Genomic DNA, 17241 nt, shown 5'->3' with positions numbered 1-17241 from the left:
GAATTTCCGTTACTGAATAGGGATGGAATTTGTTCTGTCGCTGTTTTGTGACAGAATTAATTTCGTTAGTGGCAGAAATTCCGTCACTAAACAACAAACAATGGGGAACATTCCGTTGCTGTTTAGTGATGAAGTTAATTCCACCACTGATTTATTCACTAAATTGCTCTATCGCTAATTTTCGTCGCTAAAATTTATCGACTCCAATTTTAGTGACGGATTTTTGTCAATCACTAAATTAGTCGCTAAATTATTTATCAACGGAATTTGAAACCTTAACGACCTATTTTTCCATCACTGCTAATTTTTTTGTAGTGTATAAAAAGGCATCTTTTCTTCTGTTGAGGCCACAAACGAGAAGGACTCAGAAAGAGAGGAAAAAAATGATAGATCTTTTGTCGGAGGAGAAGATGAGCAGCTGCAGTTCTGGCATTGTTTCCGCATTTTCCGGCGGTGAAATTATTTGAGGTTCGATCGTAAATATGGATCGGAATCATCATTCCTACTGAATCTGAATTAAAAGAGTTTTATAGATAGATAGATAGAGAGATATTAATTTCAAAATTTGATAATTCAAATAATTTACGGCCATATCTCCAAATCCAAATGTATCTAGATGTTTGATTGATAAGAAATATGGTTTTGGATTTTGTGGATGAATTCATAAACCCTGGTGGATTTAATTAGGAAACCATATTCCAATCCATTTTAGATTCACAAATCTGATAGGTTTATGAGAGGCCCTTATTCTGTATTATAAGTCGAGCGGTCTCATGTCATCTGAGACATTCATTCTACATTCTACATTCTAATCTGCCCTATCTTCTGCAATCATGGCTTCCACCCGATTGTTTTCTATTACGCTTCTCATAGCCTTCTCTTTCTTCTTCCTTCTCTCTCCTTCATCCAACGCCCATTCACTCAAAGCTTGTCACCTCGACCAGATTTACCAACTTGGAGATTCTATATCTGATACTGGAAACTTAATACGCGAACCTTTTGGATCTACCACTCCCTTTGCAAAACTTCCATACGGCATGACCTTCTTCAAAAAAGCAACCGGCCGCTGCTCCAATGGTCTTCTCATGATTGATTATATTGGTATGTATTTATCTATTAAGCGTTTACGACGTGTTTTTCCAATATCTATATGTGATTCGTAAATGGTGAATGAAAATTTCAAGGAATGACTAGTTTTAACATTCTTGAGTTAATTACTTATATCATATCTTTTTGTATTTTTATTTACAGCAAATGCAGCTGGACTTCCACTCCTCAATCCCTACAAAAATATGGATGCCAATTTTAGACACGGAGTGAACTTTGCTGTAGCTGGTTCTACTGCATTATCAACAGAACATCTTGCAAGCAAAAATATTGTGTCTCCAGTAACTACAAGCTCTCTTGGCATTCAACTGGATTGGATGACTTCCCATTTTAGTTCAATTTGCTACTCAGAAAGGGGTAGAATATTGGCATAATTCAAAATTTACATAAAGGATCGAAACTTCACTTTCAATATTTATGTTCTTATTTTACTTATTTACCTTTTTTTTTTGGCTGACAGATTGTGTAGAAAAACTTAAAAATTCTCTATTCATGGTTGGGGAAATAGGAGGAAATGATTACAATTACGCACTACTCCAAGGTAAAAGTATTGAACAAGTGATGAGTATGGTACCCGAGATTGTCCAAGAAATAACCGATGCAATAAAGGTATTTTTTTTATGATGCATTTTTTAATTAGCATAGCTGTTATATATAGTTTTTTATGTTTAATTTGAGTAAATGCTTATCTATTCAACTTTAATTCTAAAATTGTCATCTTATATACAGAGAGTTATTAGTCATGGAGCCGTTAGAATCATTGTTCCGGGTAATTTTCCAATAGGTTGTCTTCCAATTTACTTGACGGCATTTAACACCAATGCTACTCAAGCCTATGATGAACACCGTTGTCTTAGGCGACTAAACGATTTTGCAAAGTATCACAATAATCATCTACAAGAAGCCATTGAAGAGTTAAGAAAAGAATTCTCTCATGTAAATATTGTGTATGGGGACTACTACAATGCGTACAAGTGGCTTCTCAAGAATTTTGCTATTTTCGGTGAGTTGATCACTTCAAGTTGCACATAAAAATTAAAAAAGATACACACCTCTTAACAAGTATTAAATCTTTAGCGCCCTTTTTTCTTTGTTGCATGCAGGATTTGATTTAAAGTGGATCCAAAAATCATGTTGTGGAACTGGAGGAGACTACAATTTCAATCTCGATAAGATGTGTGGAGAGCAGGATGTTCCAATTTGTTCAAATCCGGATCAATATATTAGCTGGGATGGAATTCACTCGACGCAAAGAGCATATAAACTCATGGCTTATAGGATGCTTCGTAAAATGTTACCGGAACTGCATTGTGGGGTTTAGTTAAGCTATTTATTTTGGCTGTTGCTAAGTAAAAATAATTAGTTTATGTTTTTTATTAAGTTTTTTAGGTAGTTAATCTATGTATTTTGGATTCATAGACCTAGCAGGATTAGGCAATTGTGAGTTGTATATAAGAGGGATAATTATGCCCACACTTTTGTTTATTTACTTTTTTTTTTTTTTTGTCTCGAGCAAAGTTAGTAATCTGCTTTCTCTTTTCCAAAAGAATGGCTTCTAACCCAGTGCTTGCTTCTCCCCCTTCTCCCCCTCCATGCAACGGCCGACCATTCACTCAAAAGCTTTATTTTAAAATAATTTCTTTTTGAAGGCAGCCTGTCACCTGTGTTAACAAGAGAATCTGTGCTACAAAATATTCTTTATGAGTCCATAGTCTCTAATTTTGAATTATGTTTTATTTGTCCTGATACTTTTCAAAAATAAAAACTTTAAATTATATGAATTATTACATTTTTCATATGATTTTGCTGACAAAGAACAAAAAAGATTTTGTTGATAAATCAATTCACTAAAAATAGAAAGAATGACAATGGAGCAATCAAGTTCCAATTGACCAGCGGTCGAAAACAACTTTAACCCTGAAAGAATAGAACCCTTGAATTCAGAAAAACTAACGACTCTTAGATCAAAGAAGATGAAGGATTCCCCCACAAAAACAAGTTTTCTTCTTCTTCTTGGTAACCTCAAATCTTCAACCCAACAAACCTATGTCATAACGAAAAATCCAATTGTATCAAATCCACAATTGGAGAAGAAATTTGTCCTCGGGAACCTCCGGCCAACCATTCTTGAAACAGTTAGAAAGACTCAGCGGTGCATGGATGAGACCTCAAAATTTCTCGATTGGATATGCTTCATCAAACATTAAAACACTCGAGATGTCTAGCTTTAGAAGTGGAAATCCCAAACCAGCTTGACTGGAAAGAAAATATTCAATTCTAAACATGACAAAATCAATATACCTTTCCCTTATATATATATTCAGAAGTAATTATATGGTCTTCCAAAGAGCAAATACAGAACTGGCAATGGTATTAAGACCTTAACAACCCACTCCCGATAGGCAGCAACACCGAGGTTAATGCCATAGGTATTTGTTGCAGCAACCGGTACTGAGAAAAGGAATAACTATTCTGAAGAGCAAAAACGGCTGCTGAGACTATAATAGAAAAAATTGAAGAGACCCACATTGCCCTAAATCCAGAGAATTATATCACTAATCGCAGTTGAATTTTCACAAGGCTACGCAAAAATCATGCATGCCACATTGAACATACATAATGACGCAGGTGATGGAAGCTGAGTTCTTAAGATAAGAGAAACCCGACCTTTACTTGATTCTTCCAAGTTTGGAATCCGTCGGTAGCTGATTAGTTATCAGGCCTAGCCACAGGAGAGCCTCCCTGATTCATAGAATGACCTCCACCAGTCTGAGACACGTTCTGGCCATCCGTTGATACTGACTGCTGCATAGGACCTCTCTGATCTTGAGCCCAGGTCCCTCGTTGTAATGGCTCTCTCCTTTCAGTCTGCGTTGTCTTCTGACGCCTGTCATACCGTGGCCGAGGCCTGGTCCTGGTTTGTTGGCTTTGGTTATACCAATATTGTGGCCTATGGATGACTTTCCCGTCAACGAACAGATCTCCTATAAACAATCAAAACGAATAAGAAGGAAAATTATGCTATGTACAAATAGATGAGGACAGGCAAAACCAAAGTACTGAACCAGGGTCCAGGACTATCTACAGACAGAGGTTATTAAAACCCACCTCCATAATCTTTGTTAGGAACATCGAGATATGAATCAGGTAGAACCCACAACACTCCAGGAAGGCCTGTCCATCAGAAGCCAGTCACAATTAAAGAAGATCAGAACAACACTCAGCAAAATGCAGAGGATTAAATAAACATCTGCCACATGATTCTAAATCACCATCAAGCAGAACAAAATGGCTGAACACGGCAACTTTACGCATCAACTCAAATAATAATAATTACCAAAACTGCAACAACCCAGCTTTAATCCCAGTTAATGGTATCGATTATATGGAATCTAACTCGTCAATTATCTCTTAACAGTTAGCATGACTACATTATCAAATAAAAAAGGAAAGAAAATTATTGATCAAGACTAATGCAAATGCAGGAAGGTACTAGGTAGCCCACGTACAGCACACATAAATCAATATTGTTAAATAAAGTCTGATATTTTCAAAACAATAAAAAAGATCAAAAAATTATATTATTGTGAAATAATAGGCCATTTTTCTCATCTCAGGATTACATATTTCTCTCATTGAACTTCGAACTAGGAAGCACTATTCTCGAATGTGTCATCAATGCATGGATCAATAGTTCGATTGAAACTATATATCCAGAGTAAGAGCCTAAATCCCCAGCAGCACGGCTGCATTACATTAAAAACCAATATTTGAAACAAAACTTTTTTTGTTAAAACCTAATGTGTATGGATCATGAAACCCAAGTTAAAAAAATAAACCTACGCTATTAATGAGAAAATATCTGAAATTTAATAAAATAAAGTCACACACAACAATTAAATCTTAAAACCCCAAAAAAAATCTGAAATTAGAGAAAAAGCCATAAAACAACTATAAAACCAAACCTTAAGTGTTTGGCAGAGAGGTGGATAGGATTTCTCTCGAAACTATATATCCAGAGTAAGAGCCTAAATCCCCAGCAGCACAGCTGCATTACATTAAAAACCAATATTTGAAACAAAACTTTTTTTGTTAAAACCTAATGTGTGTGGATCATGAAACCCAAGTTAAAAAACTAAACCTACGCTATTAACGAGAAAATATCTGAAATTTAATCAAATAAAGTCACACACAACCATTAAATCTTAAAACCCCCCAAAAAATCTGAAATTTGATAAAAATTAGAGAAAAAGCCATAAAACAACTATAAAACCAAACCTTAAGTGTTTGGCAGAGGGGTGGATAGGATTTCTCTCCCTTTGGAAGGTAATAATAATTGAATGAAATTGAAATTGATAGGAAGTGTTTCTATCCAATCTCCTCTGAAGCCCTATTTCTTCTTTCCCGTGAATTGGGAAAAAATGAATGAAATGGAAATGGAGAGAACTCTATTGTGAAGGTTAACACTAACCTTAACAATAAAATTCTATCTATCCATTGAATGGCATAATTGTTACAGATCCTCCAATATTTTTTTTTTTGTTCAATCCATTTTCACTACTCTCCCAAACCAAGAGAAAGTATTTCACATAATTTTCCATCCCTACTCACCCAAACAATAAGAAAATATTTGACTTATCATTCTACTATTTTTCATTTCTCTTATCTCGATCCTTTTCCATTCCATTCGAGAAACTGATATATATATAAATTTTGCCCCAAAAAAAGGAAGCAGAAATGGCATAAAGGACATTTGAACCGAATACCTTTAACTTTGTAAGAAAGCTCTTCGGAGATCAAAGCACCAAACCCAGTATAAGTCGTCGTGCAAACCGAATAGATTTTCTTCTTCGCCTCCTCTTCACTGAAACCAAACAATAATTCCAATACACAATACATCTAAAGATACCAAACCGCACAAAATTCGCACGAAAATGCGCATAAACCGGAAGCCTAAATTACCTTCCAACGACTTGGGCAAGGGTTTTGACGTAGGCGTCTATCATTTCGCCTTCAGAGGGTTTGGGGTCGGTGGGGAACTCCATTACGATGAGCCAGTGCTCGTAATCGCAGCCATCGAGAAGAATCGTCTCCTTGGGGGGTCGGTTACTCCAGTTCGGGGACGGGTCGTTGAGAGGCGAGTAGCCCGATCCGGTAGTCTTGCACCGAGTCGGAATCGTAGCCAAGTCTGGAGCGAGTTGAGGATGGCGGTTTAAGAGCGCGAGAGAGAAGCGAGAACGAGAAGTGCGTAGCAGAGGAGATGGCGATGATAATGGGGACGAAGAGAGAGCGCGAGAGAGGAAGGAGGCTAAAGTGCGCCGGGTGTGGAACATCGCCGCCGCCATGGATGAAGAAGCTGCTCTGGATTAGCGTGTTTACTCTAAGCGTGAGCGTGACCATATCTGCGCAGGAGGCTACATTGCTACGACGTCGTTCGGGTCTGTCAGACCAGAAACCCTTTGACCGGTTAATTGCATACGACACCCCTTAATTATAATTCTTTACACTCAACACCCTTAAACTAAGAATATTACACATACTATTTTCACTAAATTAATTAATGTCATTGATTTTTACATTTGTGACTTAGTTGTGAATATAATAAGGATCAAAACTTTAAATACTCTTGGGATTATTGTCCTTATATGGTCATCTGTTGCTCGTGCTTTTAATTTTGATAGATAAGGTAAATTATACGTGGAGATTTTATCTAATTATGCAGAGCAAAGAATCAGAACCCATGACCTATTACTATTGTAATATCCCAAATTTTCTAAAGGGCTCAAGAATAATTTTAATATAGGTCATAGGTGAAATTATCAAAAGATTAAGGACTTAAGTGTAATTTCTTACAGTTATAAGTGTTGAATTAACTAAAGGAAATGCCCCAGAATGTAATTGTCTAAGGAAAATTATATGTTTTCGATGAGTGTCCCGAAATAGAATTTATAATGTTAAAAGAAATTAAGATTGAGACAGTTTTCGGTACAACTAAAATACAGTTTCGATTTTGATTGAAAAACGAATGATTGTAGAAAACTTCTAGAAAGTCAACGGAACCCTAGGGAAGCTCCGATTTGTCAATCCTGTGATGGTTTAGAGACAAAACAAATGTCCGGTGATGGCGCATGGACGAAATCGTCCTTATCGAGTAAGTTTGGAATTTTTAATTTTGGATTTATTGTATCGTAACGCAAATTAATTGGATATCAGAATGAGTATTTGCGTTTTAAGAAATTCTCAAGAGTAATTAAGGTGAAATATAGGGATTAATGAGTAAATTTCCACATATATATGCATCCGTGTGAGTCACGAGGGCAACTTTCCAGCATTTAAGCGCATTAGGCTGTGAGGCTTGGGGACAAACTTTGCCCCAATTGAGGGCATTGGGATGAGGAAATTTGGAGTGATTGAGGAGGAAAATCCAGAGCAGATAGGCTAGGGAATCTGAGATGAGATAGGATGGTAACTATATAATATATATATATATATGTGTGTGTGTGTGTGTGTGAACTGTGGGCGTCTGGCAAAGAGCTTAGCTGAGTGAAACAATGAAAGAGAGAAAGCTTGGTCGAGGGATCAAAGAGCAGAGCTTGAGAGAGAAGCCGAGAATGAAGATTGAGATAGATGAATGGAGGCGTGGCCATGGCAGCCGCAAAGTTGCTGTTGCAGCAGCCATGGCAACACCGCGATGAGTAGGGGAGGTCAGCGGAGCAACAGCACGGCAAGTATGTAGTGGCGCAAGGTGGAGCGGAAAAGGCCGGTACGACGACCGAAGAGGCCAGAGGCACGGCCATGGTTGCGGGCAGCAAGCGTGGCGGAGCCAGTTGCGATGATGGGCGGCGAGGTAGGCAACAGTGCTGACCACAACAACGGGTGGCAGAGGTGGAGGTGGGTGGCAAGTGGCCGTGGGGCTCATGCATGCAGGTCGTAGGAAGAAGAAGGGAAAAAGAAAAAGGATGAGAGGAAAGAAAAAAAGGAAAAAAAGAAAAAATAAATAAATAAAAATAAAAAAAATAGAAGAAAAATTATGGAAAAAATGAAAAAATTGTAGAAGAATTCTAGAAAGATCTAGGAATTAATTTGGGCTTTGAGAAGCATGTCCGAAGCCAAAAAATTGATTAAGTACACGTTTTGAGGTCAAGGCACGCATACCGAGAAAGCCTGAGAAGCTAAGTTAAGGTGAGTAAAATTTCTTAGAAAATTTTAAAAATTCAGGAATGTTATTTTATGAATTCTTATAGTGAAATATTTGAGAATTATTTAGTTAGATTTATTGAGGAAAAAATAGAAAGAAAAATAGAGAAAATGCAAGAAATTATGAAAAAATATGTTTTAATACTTATTTACCTAAATATGATGATTATGATGCTTTGAGGTTTAAATTGAAGTGACTTGTGCGAATTTTGAGGTTGGTACGCAAATTCAAATCATGCACGTATTTCGAGGCAATATGCTAATATCGAGGTAGCCCGATAAGCTTGAGAAAGTAAGTGTACTTTCCAACTGGATTTAATTTTATGAAAATGCTTAGTTTATAAATGGTTCTACCAAAAACCTGATTTTTAATAAATGATTTTATCATGTTGTCATGTTTTGATGTAAATATATTCATGTAAATTACATTTATATGTATTGATGATGAAATATGTATATGTATACGAAGATATTGTTGATCATGCATTTGCATAAGAGTTTGAGAGTACAGGCCGTGATCGCTGCTCTTCCAAGAGTGTACCCATACATCGCCTGGTAAGGAAGCTGTAAAAATAGGGAGTAGCAATAAAGTATGGTCGATTCAAATCGAAATAATATGGAAAATGATATTTTACATCCATATACAAAATATGTTTATTGTTCCTTTATTTAGATGATTTATCATCTAACTTAGGTTTTGCCCCTGGAATATTCAAACATTCCAGATGAAGATTGTAGCAGAAACGAGGATGAATGAGACATGCAATGCCACTTAACAAAGTGCATTATGAATTGAATGATGATTAATTGAATGTATGTTATGTAGCCCATGTATTAAAGTTTTGTTACTTTGAATTATGAATGTTTTGATGAATGATGATATATAACCCTATGGTTAATGATGATGTAAGAACTGATTTATGATTAATGTTAAGATGTTAGGTTCGATTCTAGCTTCCGCATATGATGTTTATGATGATTCTCTTTCGACATAGATGCATGAAAATTTTGGGATGGATATGAGAAATGATATGGTTTAGCAATAATTTTTAGGAAAAAAAAATTATTATCTCAGATTTGTCTTGAATTTTAATGCTCTTGGAAAACGGGGCGTTATAAATATGAATCACAGCTTATCATATCTCAACTACTTAACCTGTATTATGGGGGACAGAAAAAAAATTATTTATTTTTTTGAGACCAAAAGAACTTTTTGGTTAACGTACCATTACGAGCGCTCTTGTTGTTCGGTCTTATGATTTCAGCAAGAGAGGTAAATCAAGAAACTCAGCAGACAAGTTTCGACCCTAGTACAACTGCAAACGTGAGAGCGACAAGCATTTTTCATTTTTCAGGGTCGTTCTTTGTCTCCTAAACTATCTCTTAGTCAGAGTTTGAACACGGAACCTGGGAGCCTAAAGAGCAACACCCCAACGATTCTTCATTTGCCAGTTAATTTACTCCCTGAAAAAAAAAAAAAAAAAAACTTAAAATACTCTTACTAAGAAGTTGGTTGAGTTGAGACCAAAAGAAAATGTTTATTTTTTTGGTTTATTTGCTAGTAAGCTATTATTGATTTTACTTAGTACTACTACTACAGTAATTATAGAAAATTAATAATCAAGTCGGGATAGCCCCTGGGGCTAGTACTAATATATAATTGAATGAATGATTGTCTGTTCATGTATAGATTGAAAGATATATGTTTAATAATATAAAAAATGAGCTTGTTTCGTCACATATAGTACAAAATATACACAATATATGGTCAAGTACTGGTCAACAGAGCAAGTGTAATTTCAATCCATTTAATTCACATTTGCCACCACTCGATCGGTATACATATTATATATTTTCTTATAATCAAATTAGTCAATTAATCAATGAGTAATAGATACACATTAAGCCGCTAACTGCACGGCGCTGGAAATTGCACGCCGCTGTAGCCGGCTCGCACATTAACGCATGTGGAGCTGAGCCGGATGTTGGTTCTGTTCGGCTTCAAATGGATGTTGCTGAAGCTCAAATTCTCACAAGGAACCTTCTTGCTGCACACAAGTTTCACTGCAACTGGTGACCCAGTTGTTCCCTCAATGTTCTGATATACAACGTTGCTGATCTTTACCTGCGATGCCTGCACAAAATTCATTGGCAAAACCAAAGCTTAATCCAAGTTCGATCGGAATCCGCACATAGCTAGCGAGATAAAAAGCTTGATATGATGTGGTCGTTCCTCATAATTTATACGCACCTTGTTCCTGGATCGACTGCCATATTCTTGGTCTATGATGATGGGGTTTTTGACATTTTTCATGGTGATGCCGGTGAAGAGGAAGCCTGTGGCGCTGCTCGGTTCGGATCCCGACCATGTTTTGATCCTAATTCCGTTTGTTGTTTCTGTCAACGTGCAGTTCTTGACGATGACACCTCTCACATCCTTCTCGTTAGGCAACTTGCCAAGGCTGCCGATGCTGTCCAAGTCCAACACATGAAATTGAGGCACAAAGCTAATTATAAGGGCTGTACAGGAAAATTAGAATTAAGTAGTAACTGAAACAAGGTTGCAAGACTTGCAATCTATATATAATGTTTCAATTGAAAGCCATTTTTTTGTTGTTTAATTATACATAATATATATGCAACTGAATACAAGATTTATTAAGGAGAAAGAATTTAACGGTTTGGTGTTAATGAAGTACCTAATACCGTGTCCAGGGCCACAGACTACCTTGTTGACACTCACATTCATTGATCCTTGCCCTATGGAAACGCAGTCATCTCCGGTGGCGATTATGCTTTTCCCTATTTTCACTAACAGGGATCTACTTATGTGGATTCCGTCGGTGTTGGGGCTGTCTTTCGGGGCAGTCAGAGAAAGGCCCTGTAGCCTAATGTTATTGCAATTCGTGATATGCATGTGAAATCCCATGCTGTTTACCGAATGGATTCCTTGGAATTTCGCGTTCGCCACGTTATTAATATATATCGACTGCACAGCAAGCAAGAGTAGTGATTATCGGTTCTTGCCGGGAACAAAAAGAATGACAATAGTAATAACGGTGATTGGATCTGGATTTTGGTTACAATATCTTTACCGGATTAAGGTGGGTACAGCTGGGATTAGCCTTGCAGTCGTTGTATTGCCATACTTTCTCGCCCTGTCCGTGGAAGGTGCCGCCGCCGGTGACCACCAAGCCGTCGATGTCGTCAAACACGATCCAGCCCTCGTTGGGGTAGTTAGAAAGGTCTGTGTCCGCTTTCATTGTTCCAGAGATTTCAAATGTTATAGGGAACGAGCATGGCCCTCCAAACAAAACCGATGAAGCTTTGAAAATCCCTGGAGGGACAACCACTCTGGCTCTTCCTTTGAATTGGCATGCTGCAACCCATGTTTTCATGAAAGCCTACAATAACATATCATGTCTTTTTATAGATTTAATAACATGAATTACAGCGTCTCAGTCATTTCTGATTACCTCGGTGCAGTCGTGTTCTCCTCCAGATTTGGCACCGAACTGCAACACATTGAAGTCTTTGTCGAATATAGGGGCCGAGGGGCCGCGCGGGAGAGCCTTGACCTCGGCCTGGGAAGAGAACAGGGCTAAACAGGACACAAGAACCGCCGCTGCAGCAGCTCTTCTCATGCAGGCCATTGCAAAAAGCACTGGGCTGCACAAACAATGGTGCCTGGTTTTATTGCATGTTCTTTTGATGCTAAATGGCAACTGTTTTTTTCCCTTTTGACGGTGGGAGAGAGCTCCCCTTTTATGGGCCTCTCGTCGAACCGAATTCCCAGTTGAAAGCAAATATCGGCCTCTGTTTGTATATATGGGTTGGATGATTATTCGGCATTGCTGCTTCATTCTTGATTGCCCGCCGCCCGCGCACCCCCCCCCCCCCCCCCCCCCCCCCCACCCCCCATATTTAGCAGTCCCTGTGTTTGGGTTTAAATTCTCTGCTGCGCTAAATTCTATTTAAACTTTTTAAAATTATTATTTTAATTTCTTTTTAGTTTTCATCTGTCCCATATGCCCAATATCTTGCAGTCTCCAGGGGAATTTAAAAAAAAAAAAAAAACTCTGCAATTCGTTTTCATGATTTCTCCAGCGGGGAAGCAAATAGGCACCCACAGATATGTGTATAATGATTAAAACATCACAAAACTGTAACTAAGAGATAAGGACTCACAGATGGTACACGCAGTAATATAAATATATATATGTATACATACATACATATGTATTGTAGATTTAGTTCTTCCTAAGTGCTGGTAGTGGTACTCACACTCTTCCTAAGAGCTGGTACACGCAGTAATATATATATATATATATATTGCAGATTTAGTTATTCCTAAGAGCTGGTACACGCAGTAATATGTATACATATATATATTGTAGATTTAGTTCTTCCTAGTTCTAGGCTTTTCTAGCTAGAGAAATAGGAGGGTGTAGCAACGGGGTGATCAGCATGAGGGGACGCCTTAATGGCGTAATCCCCGAGCAAGAACCAGCCGTATGTTTGGGCTACCATGTGGCGTGGAGCCTCCCGGTCCCATCTGGAAGTGGGTACTTGTGCTGGTGAGCAGAACGGTCTGTGTTGATGAGCAGAAAGCTTCTGATGAGTCAATCCCTGCTCCAGGATGGCGAACGCTTCCTTCCCAATCTTAGCAAGCCGGCCGTCGTCTCTACGGTTTGCCATTTCCAGACAGATAAACAAACAAGGCACACTGCAAAAGAAAGCGCTCTTTTAGTATTTGTTGCTCTTTTTCTTATCGATGATTAGATATGGCCGCCCTCAACCCCCTTTTATAAGCGAGTGGCGAGTGCAAAAGCAAAATATAGTAAATTACACTTGTCACCCCCTCTGTTTCACAAATTTACACAAAATTAAAATTTGTGTATAGAATTAGAAACTACCAAGTGTCACCAACATCACGTGGCAGTGGGATTTCATACAATTAATGGTGATTCATTTTAGTAAGTATTATTTCTTGTTCTTGTTCATGTTCATGTATAGTATAGATGCATGAATAAATCTTTTTATTTTTTTTATAAGAATTTTATTTAAATCGCATTCACTATCTTCATCGAAACATGAATATGAATGTTATATTATTTCAAATATAAGTTATTCTTATTAGCATTTTCATTTTTAGTATATAATTATTCAAGCAAATTCCATTTTGGATAAGTTTCATGTTTTCAAAGAAAAATATTCAATGCAACCTTAACTTTATTATTAAGTCATCATCATGCTAAGTTTTTTGCACTATGTGACTTTTTTTTTATATAAATATATTGCAATAGTAACAAACTAATAAAGAATTAACAATTAATTCCCAATATTATTGTAATGATTTTTCTTATCTTAAACATTATTTATGTTTTAAAATTAACCATTTGCTTGCCAAACTAAACTTAAATCTAGTGACCAGACCCAATGGATCATCATAACCCACCCATAATTATTTGAATGAGTAAATCAAATGACGTCATCTTCTGATGAACGGTTATTAATTGCTCGTTTTGAACAATTCATTCTTAGATTTCATTTTCAACGTTGGGATTGAATCAATAATAAAGTGTAATACTAGATAATTTTATAAAATTATATATTTGAGGAAATAGAATATTTCTTAAAAGATTATGAAAGTTTTAAGGTAAAAGTGTAATTTTTGAATTAGGATTAAAGTACAGTTTCAATAAAACTTAGGACACAAGTATAATTTACTAAAACTTAGGGGTATAGGTGTAATAAATTCTTTTTCTAGAGACATAAGAGAAATTTAAGGATGGCCCAGGGACTAAGTGGTAAGGGGTCTAAGTGCAATTATCTAAAAAGATCAGACCAATGTATGATTATTGAAACCTCAAAACTAGACCAAGTAACGAACTAAATCAATTAACCATTGGAAGTATTTATGAGACACGCAAAATGAAGCATGAGATGACAGAGACAAGTGGCAATGTAATAATTATAGTGCTAGGTGGCAAGATATTTGGGAGAAGATAATTGGCTCGAAAAACTATAAATAAGGTATTGGAGATGAAGAACAAAGTATTCGAGTTGGAATTTAGGCTAGATTTTTGCCCATTTGAGGTAAGGATTGTGTTCTTTAGAGAGGGATGAAGGTTTTGCAAAAAGGATGAGTGAAATCAATGGTGAAACGAAAAAGAACCAAGCCTCATTGAAGTTTTCAAAGCTTCGCCGGAATTTGGGTCGAAGTTGCCAAAAAACAGCGAGGTAAGTTTCGTTTAATCCTATATTTTTGTAGAGGGAAAAGAGATGAACTCGTAGGTTCAAACGAAAATCGAATCGGACCTAAAACGAGAGAGAAATGGCCAAAAAACTGAGAGACTGTCGTGTCGTCGCCGAAAAATATGGTGACGTGTGCAGTCCACGCATCAGGGAAGGTTGTGCATGCAGGCACATAGACTCTCTTCCCAAGGCGTGTGAGGCCTTATTTTCCTATGCAATTTTCCATAAAAATAGCTTAAAATAATTAAAAAAATATTTATGTAAAAATATTAGGTGTTTGTGTTACAAAAACTTGTGTTTTCTATAGAAAACCTAAACCCAACAAACTGTGAAGAGTGTATTCGAAATGTAAAATAGCAAGGTGAGTGGTTCATGCATGTTTTTGTTATATCTTGATCATTCTTAGTTTTATTTATGTGTGGTTTGTGACTTACATCTCATGTTTCCTTTATTTTAAGCATATTATTTTTATTTTTCATATATCATAACATTTATGGTTGTGGCAAGCTTGTGTGTCAATATGTGTGGTTGGGGACCATGTGGGCATGCAGTGGGCTGAGGTGTTTGGACATGTTAACGCGGGAGTGATTACTGGATAGGGCTTCCATAGATGGAAATGATTTCATGACATTTGACATATTTGTATATACACATATGTATCTTCTTTCATAAACCATCTCACTTAGATATAATTATTTAACTTGGGTATTTCATACCCCTAAAATATTCAACGTTCCAGATATATCAAACATGCAGGGTATCATGGAGTCAAGTAAGAGAAAAGGCAAAGAGATGGTCGAAGTTTAGCTTACATTCTGATGTTCGTGTATTACAGATTTTTGTATAAAAGAGCTATTGTAAATTGTTGAATTTTTCTGTCATTTCTTAGAATTAGATATTGTAATTAAAGGAGCTACCTTTATGGGTTTCATTACTTTGAGATTGCGTACCACGATTATATTTGTATTAATATGTACATATCTCAAATGATGTACTATGGATATTGTATAAGGAATCTGTGTTGATACTAGAGGTTTATTTGTTGAAATTTGAGGATTTATGTTTCACAACTATATAGTAGAAATCCTAGTTATATAACTATTTAGTATTTTAGGTTCAATCCTATACTTCCATTGATAATAATTTTCATAACGTTCATATACGATATTATCTTATATTGAACATCGTTGTATATTTGGAAAACAACACATTACATAAAGGCTTCTCATAGTTGCGTGATTTTTCTTCTTTCTTTTTTCCCCCCTTTTTGGATCCACCCCTTCAAAAGTAAATATTCCAAGAGAACAAGTGTGAGTAATTAGTTAGGCACCAAAAGCAAAAGCAAAATAATAATAATAATAGAATATAAGACCGGATTGAGCATTTGTTGATTATTGACTGACCTTATAAGTGGATGCCGCCATCTCCATCTAATCCATGGCATCTTAGACACGTGAGAATGTTGCATTTTAACAAGGCTATGAGAATAAGCACAAGCATCTGGGAAAAGGAGGTGCAGAGTTCGTTAAAGCACTCGGCGCGATACCATTATACTCTTTTGTTACTATAAAAGAGTACTAAATGTTTGCATATTCCTTTTTTAAAATAAAAGTCTGGTCATATTCTTTTTCCTAGCAAATTACACTAAATTTTTTAACTTTATATTTCATACTAAATTAGTTATTATATTTTAATTTTTATCATCATTGTCACTAAATTTTAATTTTTGTTATAACTCAATCTCTCTTTTCATTTCTCGTGTTAATCAAAATAACATAATAAATTTCAAAATTAAGTGATTTTTGAGTTTATATTAATGTATATTATAATTAGTTTCTTTAACAAAATTTGATGAAAAATTAAAATATAATTAAATTGAATTACAATAAAAATTAAAGTTCAGGCTTATAAAAATTAAAATATAGTAATTAATTTATTATAAATTACAAAATTTAAACATTAATAATATAATTTTATCAAATATATATTATATTGTGTTATATTCGGACTAAAAGTGTTTATTCCCCCTAAGTTGTAGGTTATATCCTTTAACAAGAAAATAATTATTACCATGAATTGTTTATTTATCCAAAATGTTTAAAGAAAACTTAACTAGAATGTTCCTCGTTCATGTAATATTTTATTATTATGTTTAATTTCACCCCAACAAAGACAATATTTTAACATGTCAAAGTGTTAGGGAAAGAACACAATATTTAAAAATAACTCAAGCAATGATTAATCTTTTATGATAAATAAAAAATTATGAATTTAAATCTTTTCGGGGATCGTCATCTATAATTGTTTTAACATAAAAAAGGTGATATATAGGCAAAGTTGTGAATATTTTATATATTGTAATTTTTATCATTCTTTCACTTGGATTGGATATTTTTTAAGAATTCTCGTTTTCTGTATTTACAACAAATTATAATTTATAAAAAGAATTCTCGGTTGGAAAGGTTGTAGTAGTACAAATTAAAAGGCAAAAGTGGCTGTCCAATTGAGAAAGGTGCATCTCGGCAATATGTTAACATCCCACAAAAAGTGATAGTAATGATTGGAATAACTTATTTTGATCGATCTATATAAATTTCTCATGGGGTCACATATTTTTTAACTTTTCCAGCTCAAGTATGTTTAACTCGGGAGTTCTTTGTCTACATTTAACTCAAAAGA

At 35.8% G+C, this 17241-nt stretch overlaps 4 protein-coding genes across 4 annotated transcripts in view; 1 reads left to right on the top strand and 3 right to left on the bottom strand.

Moving 5' to 3' along the window:
* LOC127798860 (ethylene-responsive transcription factor RAP2-3-like) overlaps window positions 1-5418 on the bottom strand; it is a 69024-nt gene extending 63606 nt beyond the window's left edge. The window contains exon 1 of the mRNA XM_052332496.1: window positions 5400-5418. The gene's annotated coding sequence lies outside the window, so the exon portion shown is untranslated. The remainder of the gene's footprint in view (window positions 1-5399) is intronic.
* LOC127799197 (acetylajmalan esterase-like) lies at window positions 834-2428 on the top strand. Its single transcript, XM_052332993.1, has 5 exons — window positions 834-1101; window positions 1252-1464; window positions 1568-1716; window positions 1837-2110; window positions 2211-2428. Exons 1-5 carry the CDS (start codon window positions 834-836, stop codon window positions 2426-2428), a joined length of 1122 nt encoding a protein of 373 aa, XP_052188953.1.
* On the bottom strand, window positions 3392-6490 carry LOC127798859 (multiple organellar RNA editing factor 3, mitochondrial). The gene is made up of 4 exons (XM_052332495.1): window positions 6070-6490; window positions 5874-5971; window positions 4216-4281; window positions 3392-4091 (listed from the first exon to the last, which is right to left on the bottom strand). The coding sequence occupies exons 1-4, from the start codon at window positions 6450-6452 to the stop codon at window positions 3817-3819; spliced, it is 822 nt and encodes a 273-aa protein (XP_052188455.1). The 5' UTR covers window positions 6453-6490; the 3' UTR covers window positions 3392-3816.
* Window positions 6491-10138: 3648 nt separating this feature from the next.
* On the bottom strand, window positions 10139-12148 carry LOC127800493 (exopolygalacturonase-like). Its single transcript, XM_052335119.1, has 5 exons — window positions 11781-12148; window positions 11400-11708; window positions 11004-11293; window positions 10556-10775; window positions 10139-10438 (listed from the first exon to the last, which is right to left on the bottom strand). The coding sequence occupies exons 1-5, from the start codon at window positions 11955-11957 to the stop codon at window positions 10214-10216; spliced, it is 1221 nt and encodes a 406-aa protein (XP_052191079.1). The 5' UTR covers window positions 11958-12148; the 3' UTR covers window positions 10139-10213.
* Between the last annotated feature and the right edge of the window lie 5093 nt (window positions 12149-17241).

Source organism: Diospyros lotus, chromosome 4 (genome assembly GCF_014633365.1).
Source record: "Diospyros lotus cultivar Yz01 chromosome 4, ASM1463336v1, whole genome shotgun sequence".
Classification (NCBI taxonomy): Eukaryota; Viridiplantae; Streptophyta; class Magnoliopsida; order Ericales; family Ebenaceae; genus Diospyros; species Diospyros lotus.
The sequence above is the reverse complement of the archived record's forward strand: the minus strand, read 5'-3'. Positions and strand labels throughout refer to the sequence as shown.